Source organism: Pecten maximus, chromosome 11, assembly GCF_902652985.1.
Source record: "Pecten maximus chromosome 11, xPecMax1.1, whole genome shotgun sequence".
Taxonomy (NCBI): Eukaryota; Metazoa; Mollusca; class Bivalvia; order Pectinida; family Pectinidae; genus Pecten; species Pecten maximus.
Window position 1 is genome coordinate 25,351,892 of NC_047025.1, and position 22,259 is coordinate 25,374,150.

A 22,259-nucleotide genomic window follows, 5' to 3' on the forward strand; every position below is an offset into this window, starting at 1 on the left:
TAACTTCTCTGAAACTAAGCATTGGATATCACTCACATTTGTATGGCAGCATGGTCATGGGTTGGGAATTCAAAATTGTACAAATTTTAAGGTTGACCTCCCCAGGAGGCTGAGGGGTGGGGCCAAAAGGAGTCAATTTGGCTAAATTGATATGAACAACTTCTCTGAAACAGCTCATATTTGACTGGTAGAATCCTTTTGGGTAGGGATTCAAAATTTTATAAAGGAAGGAACTAACCCCCAGGGGTGTAGAGGGGTCAATTGGTTTAAACAACTTCTTTTCTGAAACTAAGCAATGGATATCACTCAAATTTGTTTGGTAGCATCCCTATGGGGTTGCGCCAAAAGTCAAGTTTCATTTCATGGATTAATGCATTTTTTGGCATAAAAACTGCACGTACCCATATAAAATGCCTATGATATATTGACATAGCAATACCAGTGACAAATATACGTAATCATCATTCTTGTTTCATATCTCATGAAATCAAGGTGAGCGATACAGTGATATATTGACATAGCAATACCAGTGACAAATATACGTAATCATCATTCTTGTTTCATATCTCATGAAATCCAGGTGAGCGATACAGGCCCTCTGGGCCTCTTGTTCTTAGAGTTAACTAGGTTTTACTGATAATTGTGGCACATTACAATATCAATAACACTTTTGCTGGGGTGAAGTCCAGGAAAACTATTACTATACCGAAGTTACATAGATGGAGTCGGATGTCTGACTAGTTGACCTTGGTACGGACATAGATGGAGTCAGATGTCTGACTAGTTGACCTTGGTACGGACATAGATGGAGTCAGAAGTCGGACTAGTTGACCTTGGTACGGACATAGATGGAGTCAGATGTCTGACTAGTTGACCTTGGTACGGACATAGATGGAGTCAGATGTCTGACTAGTTGACCTTGGTACGGACATAGATGGAGTCAGATGTCCGACTAGTTGACCTTGGTACGGACATAGATGGAGTCAGATGTCTGACTAGTTGACCTTGGTATGGACATAGATGGAGTCAGAAGTCGGACTAGTTTACCTTGGTATGGACATAGATGGAGTCAGATGTCCGACTAGTTGACCTTGGTACGGACATAGATGGAGTCAGAAGTCGGACTAGTTTACCTTGGTATGGACATAGATGGAGTCAGATGTCGGACTAGTTGACCTTGGTACGGACATAGATGGAGTCGGATGTCCGACTTGTTTACCTTGGTACGGACATAGATGGAGTCAGATGTCGGACTAGTTGACCTTGGTACGGACATAGATGGAGTCGGATGTCCGACTTGTTTACCTTGGTACGGAAATAGATGGAGTCAGATGTCCGACTAGTTTACCTTGGTACGGACATAGATGGAGCCAGATGTCCGACTAGTTGACCTTGGTACGGACATAGATGGAGTCGGATGTCTGACTAGTTTACCTTGGTACGGACATAGATGGAGTCAGATGTCTGACTAGTTGACCTTGGTACGGACATAGATGGAGTCAGATGTCCAACTAGTTGACCTTGGTACGGACATAGATGGAGTTAGAAGTCTGACTAGTTGACCTTGGTACGGACATAGATGGAGTCAGATGTCTGACTAGTTGACCTTGGTACGGACATAGATGGAGTCAGATGTCTGACTAGTTGACCTTGGTACGGACATAGATGGAGCCAGATGTCTGACTAGTTGACCTTGGTACGGACATAGATGGAGTCAGATGTCCGACTAGTTGACCTTGGTACGGACATAGATGGAGTTAGAAGTCTGACTAGTTTACCTTGGTACGGACATAGATGGAGTCAGATGTCTGACTAGTTGACCTTGGTACGGACATAGATGGAGTCAGATGTCCAACTAGTTGACCTTGGTACGGACATAGATGGCGTTAGAAGTCTGACTAGTTTACCTTGGTACGGACATAGATGGAGTCAGATGTCTGACTAGTTGACCTTGGTACGGACATAGATGGAGTCAGATGTCTGACTAGTTGACCTTGGTACGGACATAGATGGAGTCAGATGTCTGACTAGTTTACCTTGGTACGGACATAGATGGAGTCGGATGTCTGACTAGTTGACCTTGGTACGGACATAGATGGAGTCAGATGTCTGACTAGTTGACCTTGGTACGGACATAGATGGAGTCAGATGTCTGACTAGTTGACCTTGGTACGGACATAGATGGAGTCAGATGTCTGACTAGTTGACCTTGGTACGGACATAGATGGAGTCAGATGTCCGACTAGTTGACCTTGGTACGGACATAGATGGAGTCAGAAGTCTGACTAGTTTACCTTGGTACGGACATAGATGGAGTCGGATGTCAGACTACTTGACCTTGGAAACGGACATAGATGGAGTCAGAAGTCTGACTAGTTGACCTTGGTACGGACATAGATGGAGTCAGAAGTCTGACTAGTTGACCTTGGTACGGACATAGATGGAGTTAGAAGTCTGACTAGTTGACCTTGGTACGGACATAGATGGAGTCAGATGTCTGACTAGTTGACCTTGGTACGGACATAGATGGAGTCAGAAGTCTGACTAGTTTACCTTGGTACGGACATAGATGGAGTCAGATGTCCAACTAGTTGACCTTGGTACGGACATAGATGGAGTCAGATGTCCGACTAGTTGACCTTGGTACGGACATAGATGGAGTCGGATGTCCGACTAGTTGACCTTGGTACGGACATAGATGGAGTCGGATGTCCGACTTGTTTACCTTGGTACGGACATAGATGGAGTCAGATGTCTGACTAGTTGACCTTGGTACGGACATAGATGGAGTCAGATGTCCAACTAGTTGACCTTGGTACGGACATAGATGGAGTCAGATGTCTGACTAGTTGACCTTGGTACGGACATAGATGGAGTCAGAAGTCGAACTAGTTTACCTTGGTACGGACATAGATGGAGTCAGATGTCTGACTAGTTGACCTTGGTACGGACATAGATGGAGTCAGATGTCTGACTAGTTGACCTTGGTACAGACATAGATGGAGTCAGAAGTCTGACTAGTTTACCTTGGTACGGACATAGATGGAGTCAGATGTCCGACTAGTTGACCTTGGTACGGACATAGATGGAGTCAGATGTCCGACTAGTTGACCTTGGTACGGACATAGATGGAGTCAAAAGTCTGACTAGTTGACCTTGGTACGGACATAGATGGAGTCAGATGTCTGACTAGTTTACCTTGGTACGGACATAGATGGAGTCGGATGTCTGACTAGTTGACCTTGGTACGGACATAGATGGAGTCAGATGTCTGACTAGTTGACCTTGGTACGGACATAGATGGAGTCAGATGTCTGACTAGTTGACCTTGGTACGGACATAGATGGAGTCAGATGTCTGACTAGTTGACCTTGGTACGGACATAGATGGAGTCAGATGTCCGACTAGTTGACCTTGGTACGGACATAGATGGAGTCAGAAGTCTGACTAGTTTACCTTGGTACGGACATAGATGGAGTCGGATGTCAGACTACTTGACCTTGGTACGGACATAGATGGAGTCAGAAGTCTGACTAGTTGACCTTGGTACGGACATAGATGGAGTCAGAAGTCTGACTAGTTGACCTTGGTACGGACATAGATGGAGTTAGAAGTCTGACTAGTTTACCTTGGTACGGACATAGATGGAGTCAGATGTCTGACTAGTTGACCTTGGTACGGACATAGATGGAGTCAGATGTCTGACTAGTTGACCTTGGTACGGACATAGATGGAGTCAGATGTCTGACTAGTTGACCTTGGTACGGACATAGATGGAGTCAGAAGTCTGACTAGTTTACCTTGGTACGGACATAGATGGAGTCAGATGTCCAACTAGTTGACCTTGGTACGGACATAGATGGAGTCAGAAGTCTGACTAGTTGACCTTGGTACGGACATAGATGGAGTCAAAAGTCTGACTAGTTGACCTTGGTACGGACATAGATGGAGTCAGATGTCCGACTAGTTGACCTTGGTACGGACATAGATGGAGTCGGATGTCCGACTAGTTGACCTTGGTACGGACATAGATGGAGTCGGATGTCCGACTTGTTTACCTTGGTACGGACATAGATGGAGTCGGATGTCTGACTAGTTGACCTTGGTACGGACATAGATGGAGTCAGATGTCCAACTAGTTGACCTTGGTACGGACATAGATGGAGTCAGATGTCTGACTAGTTGACCTTGGTACGGACATAGATGGAGTCAGAAGTCGAACTAGTTTACCTTGGTACGGACATAGATGGAGTCAGATGTCTGACTAGTTGACCTTGGTACGGACATAGATGGAGTCAGATGTCTGACTAGTTGACCTTGGTACGGACATAGATGGAGTCAGAAGTCTGACTAGTTTACCTTGGTACGGACATAGATGGAGTCAGATGTCCGACTAGTTGACCTTGGTACGGACATAGATGGAGTCAGATGTCCGACTAGTTGACCTTGGTACGGACATAGATGGAGTCAAAAGTCTGACTAGTTGACCTTGGTACGGACATAGATGGAGTCAGAAGTCTGACTAGTTGACCTTGGTACGGACATAGATGGAGTTGGATGTCCGACTAGTTGACCTTGGTACGGACATAGATGGAGTCAGAAGTCTGACTAGTTGACCTTGGTACGGACATAGATGGAGTCAGATGTCCGACTAGTTTACCTTGGTATGGACATAGATGGAGTCAGATGTCCGACTAGTTTACCTTGGTACGGACATAGATGGAGTCAGATGTCCGACTAGTTTACCTTGGTACGGACATAGATGGAGTCAGATGTCCGACTAGTTTACCTTGGTACGGACATAGATGGAGTCAGAAGTCTGACTAGTTGACCTTGGTACGGACATAGATGGAGTCGGATGTCTGACTAGTTTACCTTGGTACGGACATAGATGGAGTCGGATGTCCGACTAGTTGACCTTGGTACGGACATAGATGGAGTCAGATGTCCGACTAGTTTACCTTGGTACGGACATAGATGGAGTCGGATGTCCGACTAGTTGACCTTGGTACGGACATAGATGGAGTCAGAAGTCTGACTAGCTTACCTTGGTACGGACATAGATGGAGTCGGATGTCTGACTAGTTGACCTTGGTACGGACATAGATGGAGTCAGAAGTCTGACTAGTTGACCTTGGTACGGACATAGATGGAGTCAAAAGTCTGACTAGTTGACCTTGGTACGGACATAGATGGAGTCAGAAGTCTGACTAGTTTACCTTGGTACGGAGATAGATGGAGTTGGATGTCCGACTAGTTGACCTTGGTACGGACATAGATGGAGTCAGAAGTCTGACTAGTTGACCTTGGTACGGACATAGATGGAGTCAGATGTCCGACTAGTTTACCTTGGTACGGACATAGATGGAGTTGGATGTCCGACTAGTTGACCTTGGTACGGACATAGATGGAGTCAGAAGTCTGACTAGTTGACCTTGGTACGGACATAGATGGAGTCAGATGTCCGACTAGTTGACCTTGGTACAGACATAGATGGAGTCGGATGTCTGACTAGTTGACCTTGGTACGGACATAGATGGAGTCAGATGTCTGACTAGTTGACCTTGGTACGGACATAGATGGAGTCAGATGTCCAACTAGTTGACCTTGGTACGGACATAGATGGAGCCAGATGTCTGACTAGTTGACCTTGGTACGGACATAGATGGAGTCGGATGTCCGACTAGTTTACCTTGGTACGGACATAGATGGAGTCAAAAGTCTAACTAGTTGACCTTGGTACGGACATAGATGGAGTCAAAAGTCTGACTAGTTGACCTTGGTACGGACATAGATGGAGTCAGAAGTCTGACTAGTTGACCTTGGTACGGACATAGATGGAGTCGGATGTCAGACTAGTTGACCTTGGTACGGACATAGATGGAGTCAGATGTCCGACTAGTTGACCTTGGTATGGACATAGATGGAGTCAGAAGTCGGACTAGTTGACCTTGGTACGGACATAGATGGAGCCAGATGTCTGACTAGTTGACCTTGGTACGGACATAGATGGAGTCGGATGTCTGACTAGTTTACCTTGGTACAGACATAGATGGAGTCAGATGTCGGACTAGTTGACCTTGGTACGGACATAGATGGAGTCAGATGTCGGACTAGTTGACCTTGGTACGGACATAGATGGAGTCAGATGTCTGACTAGTTGACCTTGGTACGGACATAGATGGAGTCGGATGTCCGACTAGTTGACCTTGGTACGGACATAGATGGAGTCAGATGTCTGACTAGTTGACCTTGGTACGGACATAGATGGAGTCAGATGTCTGACTAGTTGACCTTGGTACGGACATAGATGGAGTCGGATGTCTGACTAGTTTACCTTGGTACGGACATAGATGGAGTCAGATGTCGGACTAGTTGACCTTGGTACGGACATAGATGGAGTCAGATGTCGGACTAGTTGACCTTGGTACGGACATAGATGGAGTCAGATGTCTGACTAGTTGACCTTGGTACGGACATAGATGGAGTCGGATGTCCGACTAGTTGACCTTGGTACGGACATAGATGGAGTCAGATGTCCAACTAGTTGACCTTGGTACGGACATAGATGGAGTCAGATGTCTGACTAGTTGACCTTGGTACGGACATAGATGGAGTCAGATGTCCGACTAGTTTACCTTGGTACGGACATAGATGGAGTCAGATGTCTAACTAGTTGACCTTGGTACGGACATAGATGGAGTCAGAAGTCTGACTAGTTGACCTTGGTACGGACATAGATGGAGTCAGAAGTCTGACTAGTTGACCTTGGTACGGACATAGATGGAGTCGGATGTCCGACTAGTTGACCTTGGTACGGACATAGATGGAGTCAGATGTCCGACTAGTTGACCTTGGTACGGACATAGATGGAGTCAGAAGTCGGACTAGTTGACCTTGGTACGGACATAGATGGAGTCAGATGTCTGACTAGTTGACCTTGGTACGGACATAGATGGAGTCGGATGTCTGACTAGTTTACCTTGGTACGGACATAGATGGAGTCAGATGTCGGACTAGTTGACCTTGGTACGGACATAGATGGAGTCAGATGTCGGACTAGTTGACCTTGGTACGGACATAGATGGAGTCAGATGTCTGACTAGTTGACCTTGGTACGGACATAGATGGAGTCGGATGTCCGACTAGTTGACCTTGGTACGGACATAGATGGAGTCAGATGTCTGACTAGTTGACCTTGGTACGGACATAGATGGAGTCAGATGTCTGACTAGTTGACCTTGGTACGGACATAGATGGAGTCGGATGTCTGACTAGTTTACCTTGGTACAGACATAGATGGAGTCAGATGTCGGACTAGTTGACCTTGGTACGGACATAGATGGAGTCAGATGTCGGACTAGTTGACCTTGGTACGGACATAGATGGAGTCAGATGTCGGACTAGTTGACCTTGGTACGGACATAGATGGAGCCAGATGTCTGACTAGTTGACCTTGGTACGGACATAGATGGAGTCGGATGTCTGACTAGTTTACCTTGGTACAGACATAGATGGAGTCAGATGTCGGACTAGTTGACCTTGGTACGGACATAGATGGAGTCAGATGTCGGACTAGTTGACCTTGGTACGGACATAGATGGAGTCAGATGTCTGACTAGTTGACCTTGGTACGGACATAGATGGAGTCGGATGTCCGACTAGTTGACCTTGGTACGGACATAGATGGAGTCAGATGTCTGACTAGTTGACCTTGGTACGGACATAGATGGAGTCAGATGTCTGACTAGTTGACCTTGGTACGGACATAGATGGAGTCGGATGTCTGACTAGTTTACCTTGGTACGGACATAGATGGAGTCAGATGTCCGACTAGTTGACCTTGGTACGGACATAGATGGAGTCAGATGTCGGACTAGTTGACCTTGGTACGGACATAGATGGAGTCAGATGTCTGACTAGTTGACCTTGGTACGGACATAGATGGAGTCGGATGTCCAACTAGTTGACCTTGGTACGGACATAGATGGAGTCAGATGTCCAACTAGTTGACCTTGGTACGGACATAGATGGAGTCAGATGTCTGACTAGTTGACCTTGGTACGGACATAGATGGAGTCAGATGTCCGACTAGTTTACCTTGGTACGGACATAGATGGAGTCAAAAGTCTAACTAGTTGACCTTGGTACGGACATAGATGGAGTCAAAAGTCTGACTAGTTGACCTTGGTACGGACATAGATGGAGTCAGAAGTCTGACTAGTTGACCTTGGTACGGACATAGATGGAGTCGGATGTCCGACTAGTTGACCTTGGTACGGACATAGATGGAGTCAGATGTCCGACTAGTTGACCTTGGTATGGACATAGATGGAGTCAGAAGTCGGACTAGTTGACCTTGGTACGGACATAGATGGAGCCAGATGTCTGACTAGTTGACCTTGGTACGGACATAGATGGAGTCGGATGTCTGACTAGTTTACCTTGGTACAGACATAGATGGAGTCAGATGTCGGACTAGTTGACCTTGGTACGGACATAGATGGAGTCAGATGTCGGACTAGTTGACCTTGGTACGGACATAGATGGAGTCAGATGTCTGACTAGTTGACCTTGGTACGGACATAGATGGAGTCGGATGTCCGACTAGTTGACCTTGGTACGGACATAGATGGAGTCAGATGTCTGACTAGTTGACCTTGGTACGGACATAGATGGAGTCAGATGTCTGACTAGTTGACCTTGGTACGGACATAGATGGAGTCGGATGTCTGACTAGTTTACCTTGGTACAGACATAGATGGAGTCAGATGTCGGACTAGTTGACCTTGGTACGGACATAGATGGAGTCAGATGTCGGACTAGTTGACCTTGGTACGGACATAGATGGAGTCAGATGTCTGACTAGTTGACCTTGGTACGGACATAGATGGAGTCGGATGTCCGACTAGTTGACCTTGGTACGGACATAGATGGAGTCAGATGTCCAACTAGTTGACCTTGGTACGGACATAGATGGAGTCAGATGTCTGACTAGTTGACCTTGGTACGGACATAGATGGAGTCAGATGTCTGACTAGTTTACCTTGGTATAGACATAGATGGAGTCAGATGTGAAAACAAAATGAGATAAGTTGGACTACAGGCATATGTGCATCATTACTGACCTCAATACAATCAAGAAAAAATATATATTGGATGTGGTCTCATGATTTACGTGTGTACAAATGTACATTAATTACCATACATACATGTATATAACCCAACTTTTTCATGATTTTAATTGTACTCGCTAAAAACCAACCAAATTATGTCACAAGTCTCAAAGGAGTCTGGTTTAGACAGAGACCACTGTAGATGGGTTCGACATTCCCTACCTGTATCGGTTTGTGTTTCTCTGAAAGCTGAGACAGATCAGTCTGTGCTGTCATAGTTGTGTACTTGGGCAAGACACTTTACCCCAAATAGGCCTCCTGTATGTTGTTCTCCAAGTTGGTCACACACTACTACAAGGGACTCGAAATGACCCTGGCATTTCACAGGGAGATAAACCCAGCAAACAAACAAATTGATATAGATGACCAACAAGGTGTTTTCTTTTATGGTTTAATATAGACAATAACAATGTTTCAACATTCTATATAAAGAATGACGAAATGCTGACACAATCAAAACTACAATTCTAGTTATCATTTACTCATGGCATTAAAATGAAATTTAAATAATTGGCTCACATTTGCTCCATTATTCATGACATTAAAAAGAAATTAAAACAAAAAATGGCTCACAATCATCTTTAGAATGCTCAACTGTAACATACACCCACTCTAAACAAACGGAACCATGACTTTACAAACATGATCAATTATTGGTGAAAAGCGAAAACTAAAACTTCTACCAAATTACAAAAGATATGCCACATTTCCTGAATTTTTTGCAACAAACAGTTATAAGAACACACAAACAGTTATTGGAACAAACATTCTTATTGCACGTTAGAATAAGCATTTTTGATCACAACTATGAAATGCTGCCAGTCTAAGTCTGTAATGACAGGTTTTGTAGGTGCAATTCTTATTATCTGGTTAATTTTTGCAACAGCACGTAGTTCGTACTTCCAACTCGAACAACAATGAATTCTTCCAAAACAGTTGTTGACCCTCAGAATATATTTGTATAGTTAGTCTATTTATCTGACTTCCCATGCTCATCATGGAGAAATTCCTGCTAAATTGGTACACAATTTTTCTTCACTCCTTAAAGGAAATGAAATGTTCAGATATTGAACATTATAACAAATTTCGTTTATGAAGATAAAAGTCTTTGCAGATGACACAATTCTTCCTTCAATCCCTTCTAACTTTTGATCTTGTTTTCCGTACTTTTTCCTCCTCTTTCTGGCTTTCTGATCCATTTGTTCCCAAAAGTTCACGCACAAACTTGAACCGAGACAAAAAGAGTTTCCACACTATGAACCAACCTGTCGAAAAAAATTATGACAAAACGTTATTTTACAACTCAACATAATATCTAGATTCGTTGCTATGGAATATATTATCATTTCCCTGACATTGCTACGAATTTTTCACTTAACCATATGATCAGGCGATTATTGACAACATCGTTAATCAGGGTTCAACTGATATACTTCCTCGTATGGAGCATTATTATCAGGTCCACTGACAGACGTCGTTCGTATCTGAAACCCAGAACACGTTACTGTGCATGGACGGGTCTTCATATTATACCACAGGTGCCGGGACTCGTTTTATAAAATAAAAACGTATAAGAGTACATGTAAATTAGAGGTACTCTTGTATGTTATTATTTCATTAAACGAGTCGGGCACCTGTGCTCAACAAATCATCGCTTGACACCTATGATCACTTCTTTGTTCTTTTTGTGGCAGGTGCGCGTTTAGATATGAACAAAGTGTTTCATTATCTCGTGTACAGTTAAACGAACATCTATCTCACCTAAAGCGATAAATAGGAACACAAATAACAGCGATACAACCAAGGAAAATATGGACAGTGCTATCTCTTTCATCGTAACATCAGCTGTGATTTTTCTGCAGACAGCTAAAACGACAACAGCTCCGCACTTAATAAGGATATTGTAAACGTAAAAGCGGAAATGGGAAAGGATAAAGTCGATCCGGACTAGTGACTGATTACAAGGTAAATGTATTTGTAATGACAATATGAGACTTACTGTATACACTACGTTAACATTTTAATCAATTTCAAAAATATACTGATACTTATGATCAAACAGAACATAACGTAGAACAAGATATGGGTTTAATCAGATATGGACTCCTGATACTATATCTCGATGGGATACAAAGAATCGCCATACTCTGATAATCACAGGTAGTTGTAGTTTTAAATATACCGAATAATAATAAAATACAATTAGATCCACGACACACGGAGTCTTTGTTAAAAAAAAGTAGCTTAAGGTTCATGGGATAATTAATATATTTGAAATGGCATTGAACCGTTTCAAGGTAACAAGCTAGACATTTCTGTGCAATAACTTGTAATCACCTAACATTCTGCGCCGACGACACACACGCTTGCATAGAATGTTCGTTTGGTTTATTTGGTTTATTTTGTTTAACGTCCTATTAACAGTCAGGGTCATTTAAGGACGTGCCAGGTTTTGAAGGTGGAGGAAAGCCGGAGTACCCGGAGAAAAACCACCGGCCTACAGTCAGTACCTGGAACTCGCAACCCAGAGGTGGTGGCTAGTGATAAAGTGTCGGGACACCTTAATCACTCGGCCACCGCGGATGTTCGTTACTGACACTTCATTGTGGTGATAATTTGAATATTTCAATCGTGCTACATTCAAAGTTCGGCTGAGTCAAAGTCATTCGTTTGGACTCCAAACCTTTATAGGCACAACATATTTTCTAATTATAGTAACAGTATGCTTAACCTTTGACATTTGGACCAGTAAAAAACAACACCATGCATGTACTTGTGGTAAGGAAAAGGGGATAACTACATACAAATTGAGTTTGAAAGGCACTTCAGATATCACAAGGAGAAAAAAACTTAGTAACAGTGACCTTGACCTTTGACTATCGCCCCTGAAAAGCAATCCCATGCAAGCGCTTTTAGTAAGGAAAATCTGCATGACGTTAGGGATTGATAGGACAGCGGGAACTTGAGTTATCGCACAAAAACAAGTTTTCTATTTTTAGTAACAGTGACCTCGACCTTTGACCTTCGGACCTGAAAAAACAATCCGAAGCATGCACTTTCGGCATGGAAGATCTGCAATTTGTTTGAGTATGGTCGGCCCAAGGGAACTTGAGTTATCGCAAGGAATCCTCTAGCTCTGCTGACAACGCCAAAATTGCCGACACAGTGATACCTATAAGTCTTCTGCTTTTTTTCACAATAAAATCAATGACCGTCCGTGATATGATAAGTAGCGATATTACGTCTATTTCGGCGATATTATAAGAAGCGATATTATGTCTATTTCCGTGATATTATAAGAAGCGATATTACGTCTATTTCGGCGATATGATAAGAAGCGATATTACGTCTATTTCGGCGATATGATAAGTAGCGATATTACGTCTATTTCGGCGATATGATAAGAAGCGATATTACGTCTATTTAGGCGATATGATAAGAAGCGATATTACGTCTATTTCGGCGATATGATAAGAAGCGATATTACGTCTATTTCGGCGATATGATAAGAAGCGATATTACGTCTATTTCGGCGATATGATAAGAAGCGATATTACGTCTATTTCGGCGATATGATAAGAAGCGATATTACGTCTATTTCGGCGATATGATAAGTAGCGATATTACGTCTATTTCGGCGATATGATAAGAAGCGATATTACGTCTATTTCGGCGATATGATAAGAAGCGATATTACGTCTATTTCGGCGATATGATAAGAAGCGATATTACGTCTATTTCGGCGATATGATAAGAAGCGATATTACGTCTATTTTGGCGATATGATAAGAAGCTATATTATCGTCTATATAGAGAATACATGGTCAGTGTCTTAAAATATAAGCTGTATTTTGGCGAGAGTAAAGAAAGATAAAATTGGCGAGCCACTTTTGTCTTTCTGTCCCGAGCCAAAAACACAGTTTATATTTTAAGACACTGACCATGTATTCTATTTATCCTGCAACAGTCATAAAAATAATCATCAAAAATAATCATTTTGAAATGAAACGTCAAAAATGACAGAAATATGTTCGCCTTTTAAACGTTGTTTCACTTTGAAGTAGGTCAGTCGAATTGTCGCACGTGCTAATATTCCAAAATATAGCTGTTTTCCGTCACTGCCGTATACAGCAAAAATATATACGGTGGGTGTATTCCGACAATGCGGTGGCAGTTGCAGAATAAACTACAATATACCAGCTATTGAATACATTAGAAATAAATCATTTCCTCTGATAAAAATGAGACCGACTTGAGAACAACATTAGAACTTAAGAAAAACGTCTGGTGGGAACTGCACGTGCTGTGACGTTTCTGCCGAACAAAAGACGAATTCCTGTGATTGACTGTGACATTGACTAGATCTAGATTAGAGTTTGAGAAAATTATCTACCGTAGGTGCCTATAGATAAATAAAATTGTACCGTGAATATGCCATTTTCTTTTTGAAGCTGCGAGCCGTAAAACACACACTGAGTTGTACAACTCCGCCAACAACAGTCCGTTCAGATTTCTTAATTTGTTATAATTAAAAGCGCATTATTAGGAAACAGAAACATATTTTCAGTCATAAGGTACATATGTACTTATGACCACATCACTGTCAGTGGAAAAGTTTCAATCAAGTCATCAGTCAAAAGTTCTATTCTCATTGTCAGTCGTAATGCCATCATAACATGGTCAGTCGTAATGTCATCATGTCATCGTCAGTCGTAATGTCATCATGTCATCGTCAGTCGTAATGTCATCATGTCATCGTCAGTCGTAATGTCATCATGTCATCGCCAGTCGTAATGTCATCATGTCATCGTCAGTCGTAATATCATCATGTCATCGTCAGTCTTAATGTGGTAAGTCGTAATGTCATCATGTCATCGTCAGTCGTAATGTCATCATGTCATCGTCAGTCGTAATGTCATCATCTCATCGCCAGTCTTAATGTCATCATGTCATCGTCAGTCGTAATGTCATCATCTCATCGTCAGTCGTAATGTCATCATAACATGGTCAGTCGTAATGTCATCATGTCATCGTCAGTCGTAATGTCGTAATGTCATCGCCAGTCTTAATGTCATCATGTCATCGTCAGTCGTAATGTCATCATCTCATCGTCAGTCGTAATGTCATCATGTCATCGTCAGTCGTAATGTCATCATGTCATCGTCAGTCGTAATGTCATCATCTCATCGTCAGTCGTAATGTCATCATCTCATCGTCAGTCTTAATGTCATCATGTCATCGTCAGTCGTAATATCATCATGTCATCGTCAGTCGTAATGTCATCATCTCATCGTCAGTCGTAATGTGGTCAGTCGTAATGCCATCATGTCATCGTCAGTCGTAATATAATCATGTCATCGTCAGTCGTAATGTCATCGTCAGTCGTAATGTCATCATGTCATCGTCAGTCGTAATGTCATCATGTCATCGTCAGACGTAATGCCATCATCTCATCGTCAGTCGTAATGTCATCATGTCATCGCCAGTCGTAATGTCATCATCTCATCGTCAGTCGTAATGCCATCATCTCATCGTCAGTCTTAATGTCATCATCTCATCGTCAGTCGTAATGTCATCGCCAGTCGTAATGCCATCATGTCATCGTCAGTCGTAATGTCATGTCATCGTCAGTCGTAATGTCATCATCTCATCGTCAGTCGTAATGTCATCATGTCATCGTCAGTCGTAATATCATCATGTCATCGTCAGTCGTAATGTCATCATGTCATCGTCAGTCGTAATATCATCATGTCATCGTCAGTCGTAATGTCATCATCTCATCGTCAGTCGTAATGCCATCATGTCATCGTCAGTCGTAATGTCATGTCATCGTCAGTCGTAATGTCATCATCTCATCGTCAGTCGTAATGTCATCATGTCATCGTCAGTCGTAATATCATCATCTCATCGTCAGTCGTAATGTCATCATGTCATCGTCAGTCGTAATATCATCATATCATCGTCAGTCGTAATGTCATCATATCATCGTCAGTCGTAATGCCATCATAACATCGTCAGTCGTAATGTCATCATGTCATCGTCAGTCGTAATGTCATCATCTCATCGTCAGTCGTAATGTCATCATCTCATCGTCAGTCTTTATGTCATCATCTCATCGTCAGTCGTAATGTCATCATGTCATCGTCAGCCGTAATGTCATCATGTCATCGTCAGTCGTAATGTCATCATGTCATCGTCAGTCGTAATATCATCATGTCATCGTCAGTCGTAATGTCATCATCTCATCGTCAGTCGTAATGCCATCATGTCATCGTCAGTCGTAATGTCATGTCATCGTCAGTCGTAATGTCATCATCTCATCGTCAGTCGTAATGTCATCATGTCATCGTCAGTCGTAATATCATCATCTCATCGTCAGTCGTAATGTCATCATGTCATCGTCAGTCGTAATATCATCATATCATCGTCAGTCGTAATGTCATCATATCATCGTCAGTCGTAATGCCATCATAACATCGTCAGTCGTAATGTCATCATGTCATCGTCAGTCGTAATATCATCATATCATCGTCAGTCGTAATGTCATCATATCATCGTCAGTCGTAATGCCATCATAACATCGTCAGTCGTAATGTCATCATGTCATCGTCAGTCGTAATGTCATCATCTCATCGTCAGTCGTAATGTCATCATGTCATCGTCAGTCGTAATGTCATCATCTCATCGTCAGTCGTAATGTCATCGTCAGTCGTAATGTCATCGTCAGTCGTAATGTCATCATGTCATCGTCAGTCGTAATGTCATCATGTCATCGTCAGTCGTAATGTCATCGTCAGTCGTAATGTCATCATCTCATCGTCAGTCTTTATGTCATCATCTCATCGTCAGTCGTAATGTCATCATGTAATCGTCAGCCGTAATGTCATCATGTCATCGTCAGTCGTAATGTCATCATGTCATCGTCAGTCGTAATGTCATCATGTCATCGTCAGTCGTAATATAATCATCTCATCGTCAGTCGTAATGCCATCATCTCATCGTCAGTCGTAATGTCATCGTCAGTCTTAATGTCATCATGTCATCGTCAGTCGTAATGTCACCATCTCCTCGTCAGTCGTAATGTCACCATCTCCTCGTCAGTCGTAATGCCATCATCTCATCGTCAGTCGTAATGTCATCATGTCATCGTCAGTCGTAATGTCATCATGTCATCGTCAGTCGTAATGTCATCATGTCATCGTCAGTCGTAATGTCATCATGTCATCGTCAGTCGTAATGTCATCATCTCATCGTCAGTCGTAATGTCATCATGGCATCGTCAGTCGTAATGTCACCATCTCATCGTCAGTCGTAATGTCATCATGTCATCGTCAGTCGTAATGTCATCATGTCATCGCCAGTCTTAATGTCATCATCTCATCGTCAGTCGTAATGTCATCATCTCATCGTCAGTCGTAATTTCATCATCTCATCGTCAGTCGTAATGTCATCATCTCATCGTCAGTCGTAATGTCATCATGTCATCGTCAGTCTTAATGTCATCATCTCATCGTCAGTCGTAATGTCATCATCTCATCGTCAGTCGTAATGTCATCATCTCATCGTCAGTCGTTATGCCATCATGTCATCGTCAGTCGTAATGTCATCATGTCATCGTCAGTCGTAATGTCATCATCTCATCGTCAGTCGTAATGTCATCATGTCATCGTCAGTCGTAATGTCATCATCTCATCGTCAGTGGTAATGTCATCATCTCATCGTCAGTCGTAATGTCATCATGTCATCGTCAGTCGTAATGTCATCATGTCATCGTCAGTCGTAATGTCATCATCTCATCGTCAGTCGTAATGTCATCATGTCATCGTCAGTCGTAATGTCATCATGTCATCGTCAGTCGTAATGTCATCATCTCATCGTCAGTCTTAATGTCATCATCTCATCGTCAGTCGTAATGTCATCATGTCATCGTCAGTCGTAATGTCATCATGTCATCGTCAGTCGTAATGTCATCATGTCATCGTCAGTCTTAATGTCATCATCTCATCGTCAGTCTTAATGTCATTATCTCATCGTCAGTCGTAATGTCATCATCTCATCGTCAGTCGTAATGTCATCGTCAGTCGTAATGTCATCATGTCATCGTCAGTCGTAATGTCATCGTCAGTCGTAATGTCATCATGTCATCGTCAGTCGTAATGCCATCATCTCATCGTCAGTCTTAATGTCATCATCTCATCGTCAGTCATAATGTTCCCGTCTCCTGCCCTGCAGGTAGGGCGTAAGAATTGTTCCTGCTGCCCCCACTGCATGATCGTAAGAGGCGACTAAATTTGGGATCTTATCTTTTCACTAACAACTTTCTTCTTCCTAATGTCTTCCTTGACAATGCCTCACTTTTGGCTTTTAGTTGAGCGTTCGCCCCTGTGAGGAAGGCTTTGGGTTCTGTCCCCTGGCCGAGACATACCGGAGTCTTTAAAAATGGTAGTTTCTATTCCTGCTTAGCGCTCAGCATATTAGGAGTGGGACGACTGGTTCGCCCGTTGTCAGTATAATGTGACCGGGTGGGGTGTCCTGCTGGGTGTCTTCGGCAGTATGCTTCAGTGAGGTAGCACTATAAATCGGCAAAAGTTCCGGCCTATCACAAGGAGACTTAACACGAACATACCGCAGCCTCCCAAAACACACATACGCACTCACCACACGCATGCATGTCGCACGCACGGGAGGCTGTCCTTAAATGACCTTAGCTGTTAATTGGACATTAAACAAAATAAACCAAACCAAACCAAGTTCCCTTCTCTTTAATTTCCAGAGGCCCACCACCGAGACCTTTCGGTTGGACTGAAGAATGACGTTGGTCAGGTAGCCGATCTTGAGCCGTACTTTGATTGGGCCCTCAACGAAGAGTGTATGGACTACAATGAGTGTGACCAGTATGGACCATTCCTCCACAATCATAAGGTCAGATTTCTTAGGCCGAACACATCATTTGTCTTGTCTCGTCATTTATCATTAAAGGGGCATCCCTTCGTTCGAGTGGAATATATTAGTTACACAGCGATTTATAAGATTTATAAATGAAAAAAGCTTACACTCATATTTTTTACTAACTGTGATGGAATGAATATCATATTTGTACAGAAAATACGAAAAATGCCGCTGTGCATCCGCACTGGAACATTTAGATATCACGTGACACCACATGTCATCGTTTTTGTTGTGACGATAAACCCCAAGTATTGCTCGTTTTTCTTCAATTACTTATGTTATGAGTTAATTATATCAAAACATTAAAAAAATCGTATACATCGAAATGAACTTACACGTGCACATAGTCGTTTGAATATGAGCATCACAGGGCACAAAACGTGTGACATACATGTTAATGACAGAAATGGCGACAGATTAAGTACAAATTCATGATTAAGACAAATACACAGTGTACTTGTAAAATCATTTATTGTGGTTCAATGAAGTATTATTTATGTGATTTGTTAGCACGGTGGTAAGCAAACCTGTCAGGTTGTCGAGTCGAGTATGCCGCAGACATGGTGCGAATTCCTGGATCGACTCGGCCTCATTCACTCTCGTCTATCTTTCCATCTGGTTGCCGATATATATTCGACTTTTTATGACGTTCGCTGTATTGTCGTGTCTTCATAGTCTTCCCGGTTCTGATTTCAGTTACCCAATAGCTAATCGCTGCCTCGGAGAGCCGCGGCCGCCATTTTCTTTTTGCTCGTGAAATTGTCTGCACATGCTCTTACACATATATAGTCGTTGGTGGCGATTAATTTTCGCAATTCGATCGAAGTTACATTTTCATAAACTTTTACTAGCTGAGAAAAATATAAGATTCCTGTTCACTTTTGTCTTTATAGCATAAACTCATTTCAACGGCGGCCTGCCCCTTTAACGGAATTATCAGTTTACATTTTTCTCACGTGTCTGTGGCTTAGCCGTCCGATTGATTTTGCCTACGATTGAAAAGTACTATCACTGATAAGATAAATTCCTAATGGTGTACGTACTATTGGATGGCGTTATCACAGTGTAACAGTAATGTATTTGACCGCTTTCAGTTGAATTTTGCCGATGAGCGTATCCTCATTTTCATTGTCAGTATAATTGTGTACTTCCGGTGGCAGTAAATGGCATGGTTTGTCATTTTTGTCAATATCATAGGTGTATTCCCGATGGCAGTAGATGGTCAGTCCTCAATAACATTGTCATAATCATGGTGTAGTTCCGGTGACGGTAGATGGTGCGTCCTCAAAAGCAATGTCGTTGTCGATGCACACTTCTTGTTGAAATAGATGTTGTACCCTCGATATTAGTGTCATTATCATGGTGTACTTCCGGTTGTAGATGGTGTGTCCTCGATATTAGTATCATTATCATGGTGTACTTCCGGTTGTAGATGGTGTATCCTCGATATCAATGTCTTTATCAGTGTGTACTTCCGGTGGTTGTAGTAGTGTTCAGTATGATATAGATTTCAGCACTATATCCTATATATATATTTTCAGGCTGTGTTCCACGTCCAGTATTCCAGCAAGAGCCACGGGTCCACCACGCGCAGTCACGTGTGCCACGCCTCGAACAATGACCGTCCCCACCAGTTCATGACCCTTATCAAAGAGAAACTGGTGACTGACTGGAGACTCGCTTGCTAAACTGAGACGTACTCTGTATTCTCAAATCGTGAACTTTTTATCTAGTAATTGTCAAAATATTCGTTTGGGTAAATTTGAAATACAATATGTACTATGAATAAACTGTTTTGTCAGTTTCGCTGGATGTGATGTTTTAATTATACCTGTACCAGAACAATGGAAGGACAGGGCAGCAAAATCAGACATGGAACATACATGATAGTAAGAGGTGTATATTACTAGCATCGATTTGTCTGTACGGATCATTATAACATAGTATACAATATGTAATAATAAAAGGACTTAAAACACTACGGGTATATTAGAATGTACATCAGAAAAAGAACGGACCCTGATTACACACGGGTCTAACCTTATATCCAACAGTGTAGCATAGCGGATTCTTACACAAGTTTGCAAACAATTTTTTTTTCATACCCCTATGAAACTAAAAAATAATTGACATCAACGCTAATAATTAATTTTTGAAAATTATTTTCTTATTCAAAACATGTTTTATGTACAATTTTACTGGTTTTATATGGGATTCTTTTTCTCAAATCAATACGCAACGTCAATTGTAGTATTGTGACGTCACATTTTTCGCGCCATTCTCGGAATTTTTTTCATTTCAGCATTGAACAGCTTTCAACTGAAAGCCGTTCAATGCTTATATTTACCATCTGCGATTTTGTATTTGTCGTGCGATTTTTTTTTTGAAATTTTCAAATTCAAATTTCAGTTGGCAGTTCATAAGCTGGTGAACTCGCAACTGAATTGGTAGGGTTATATAGTGGCAGTGCCATACAATGGTAAATATAGTGGTATGAAAAACAATCTCAACCAATCAGAAAGCCGCATTCTGCGTTCAAACAAAGAAAAATTAACTATTTAAGCATTTATGTCTTTTTTTTAGTTTCATCGGGGTATGAAACAAATTTTGTTTGCAAATTGTATGAATCCGCGTAGCGGATTCTTACAGAAGTTTGCAAACAAAATTTGTTTCATACCCCGATGAAACTAAAATAAAATTGACATCAACGCTTATAATTAATTTTTGAAAATGATTTTCCAATTTAAAACATGTTTTATGTACAATTTTACTGGTTTTAAATGGGATTCTTTTTCTCAAATCAATACGCAACGTCAATTGTCGTATTGTGACGTCACATTTTTCGCGCCATTCTCGAAATTTCTTTCATAGAAGAATAAAAAGAATTTTTCGACCAATCACATTTGAGTCTTTACCATGAAAACAAAGAAAAATTAATTATATGAAAATAAAAGAAATGATACGTGTAACTCGCGATTGATACCATGCCTAACATAAAACGACGTCGTTTTGGCAAAGATGACGTCACTTTCATGTATTACGTTACATCCTATGTTGAGTATTTTAACGTTTTGTTGATACGAAGAAGTATTTCTATTGACCACAGAATTATCATTTGATTTCTTAAACTCTATTTCTAAATATATATACAGGCATATAATAGCTTATTAACAGTATATGCCGGTACAAGTACACTATATTTGGTGTTTATCAATCAGACAAGTAGAATGGGCATTCCGTCGTTCGGACATCAGAAACATGCGGAATTTCTATTGATGAAATATATGTTCAAACGATGATTATATGAGTGTTTGTGCCTAAGTTACATGTAAAGAAATTAACGCCGAAATGTACAGGAAAAATGCGTGTCGTATACAAATACCGTATGTTTTTGCGGTAATTAGTGATACTTCGGGTCGAGTTAAGAACTTTTAGGACTTAATACTCGAAGAACTTGAGTTTACTTTGTGAGTAAAACTGCCGTATTAATGTAAAGATTATAACTTTTACAACTTGGAAAAAATACATATTTTCCAGTAACGACCTAAACTTTATTCAAACGAAGGACGCCCCTTTAAACAAACATTGGAGGAACCACAGGGATAAGTTCTCGGCAGATTATGTCAACTTTGGTAGTTGTACAGTCCTTCTCGTAAATTCATTCAATGGTAATCGGGTAATAGACCATTAACCATTACCGGGACACTATTTTTTCATTTTTTTTTCTTTATTTTATTTTTGTATTTTTCCCCCATATTTATCTGATTGAGTTTAGTCATGAACAAGATGTTCAAATACAAATAATGTAGTCACGTTGTTGGCCTTTCTGGCATGGATGGTAGAGTGGAAACGGATATTTAGTGGAAGATAGGAATGGAAAGGAGAACGACAACAATTAAAAGGCACGGTAGGCTATATGTGACGAACAATAGAATAGTTAAAAGCTATATGTAAAGTGGCCCAGTGTATCGATCTACCATACCATCAATCTATGAAAATCGCAAAGATGCCTCTTCACACATGACTGCAAGCTTTTAACGAGACCAAATACCTGCGAATTACTTGCAAATTACTTGCGAACTATTATTGCCCAGAGGTACTGTACAGTTCACAAAAATCGTTGTCATAGACATT

General features: G+C 41.6%; 1 protein-coding gene across 1 annotated transcript; it reads left to right on the top strand.

Annotated features, from left to right (window-relative positions):
• Positions 1-17,384: 17,384 nt before the first annotated feature.
• LOC117338523 lies at positions 17,385-19,932 on the top strand. The gene is made up of 3 exons (XM_033899877.1): positions 17,385-17,415; positions 17,950-18,098; positions 19,667-19,932. Exons 1-3 carry the CDS (start codon positions 17,385-17,387, stop codon positions 19,811-19,813), a joined length of 327 nt encoding a protein of 108 aa, XP_033755768.1. The 3' UTR covers positions 19,814-19,932.
• The last annotated feature ends 2,327 nt before the right edge of the window (positions 19,933-22,259 follow it).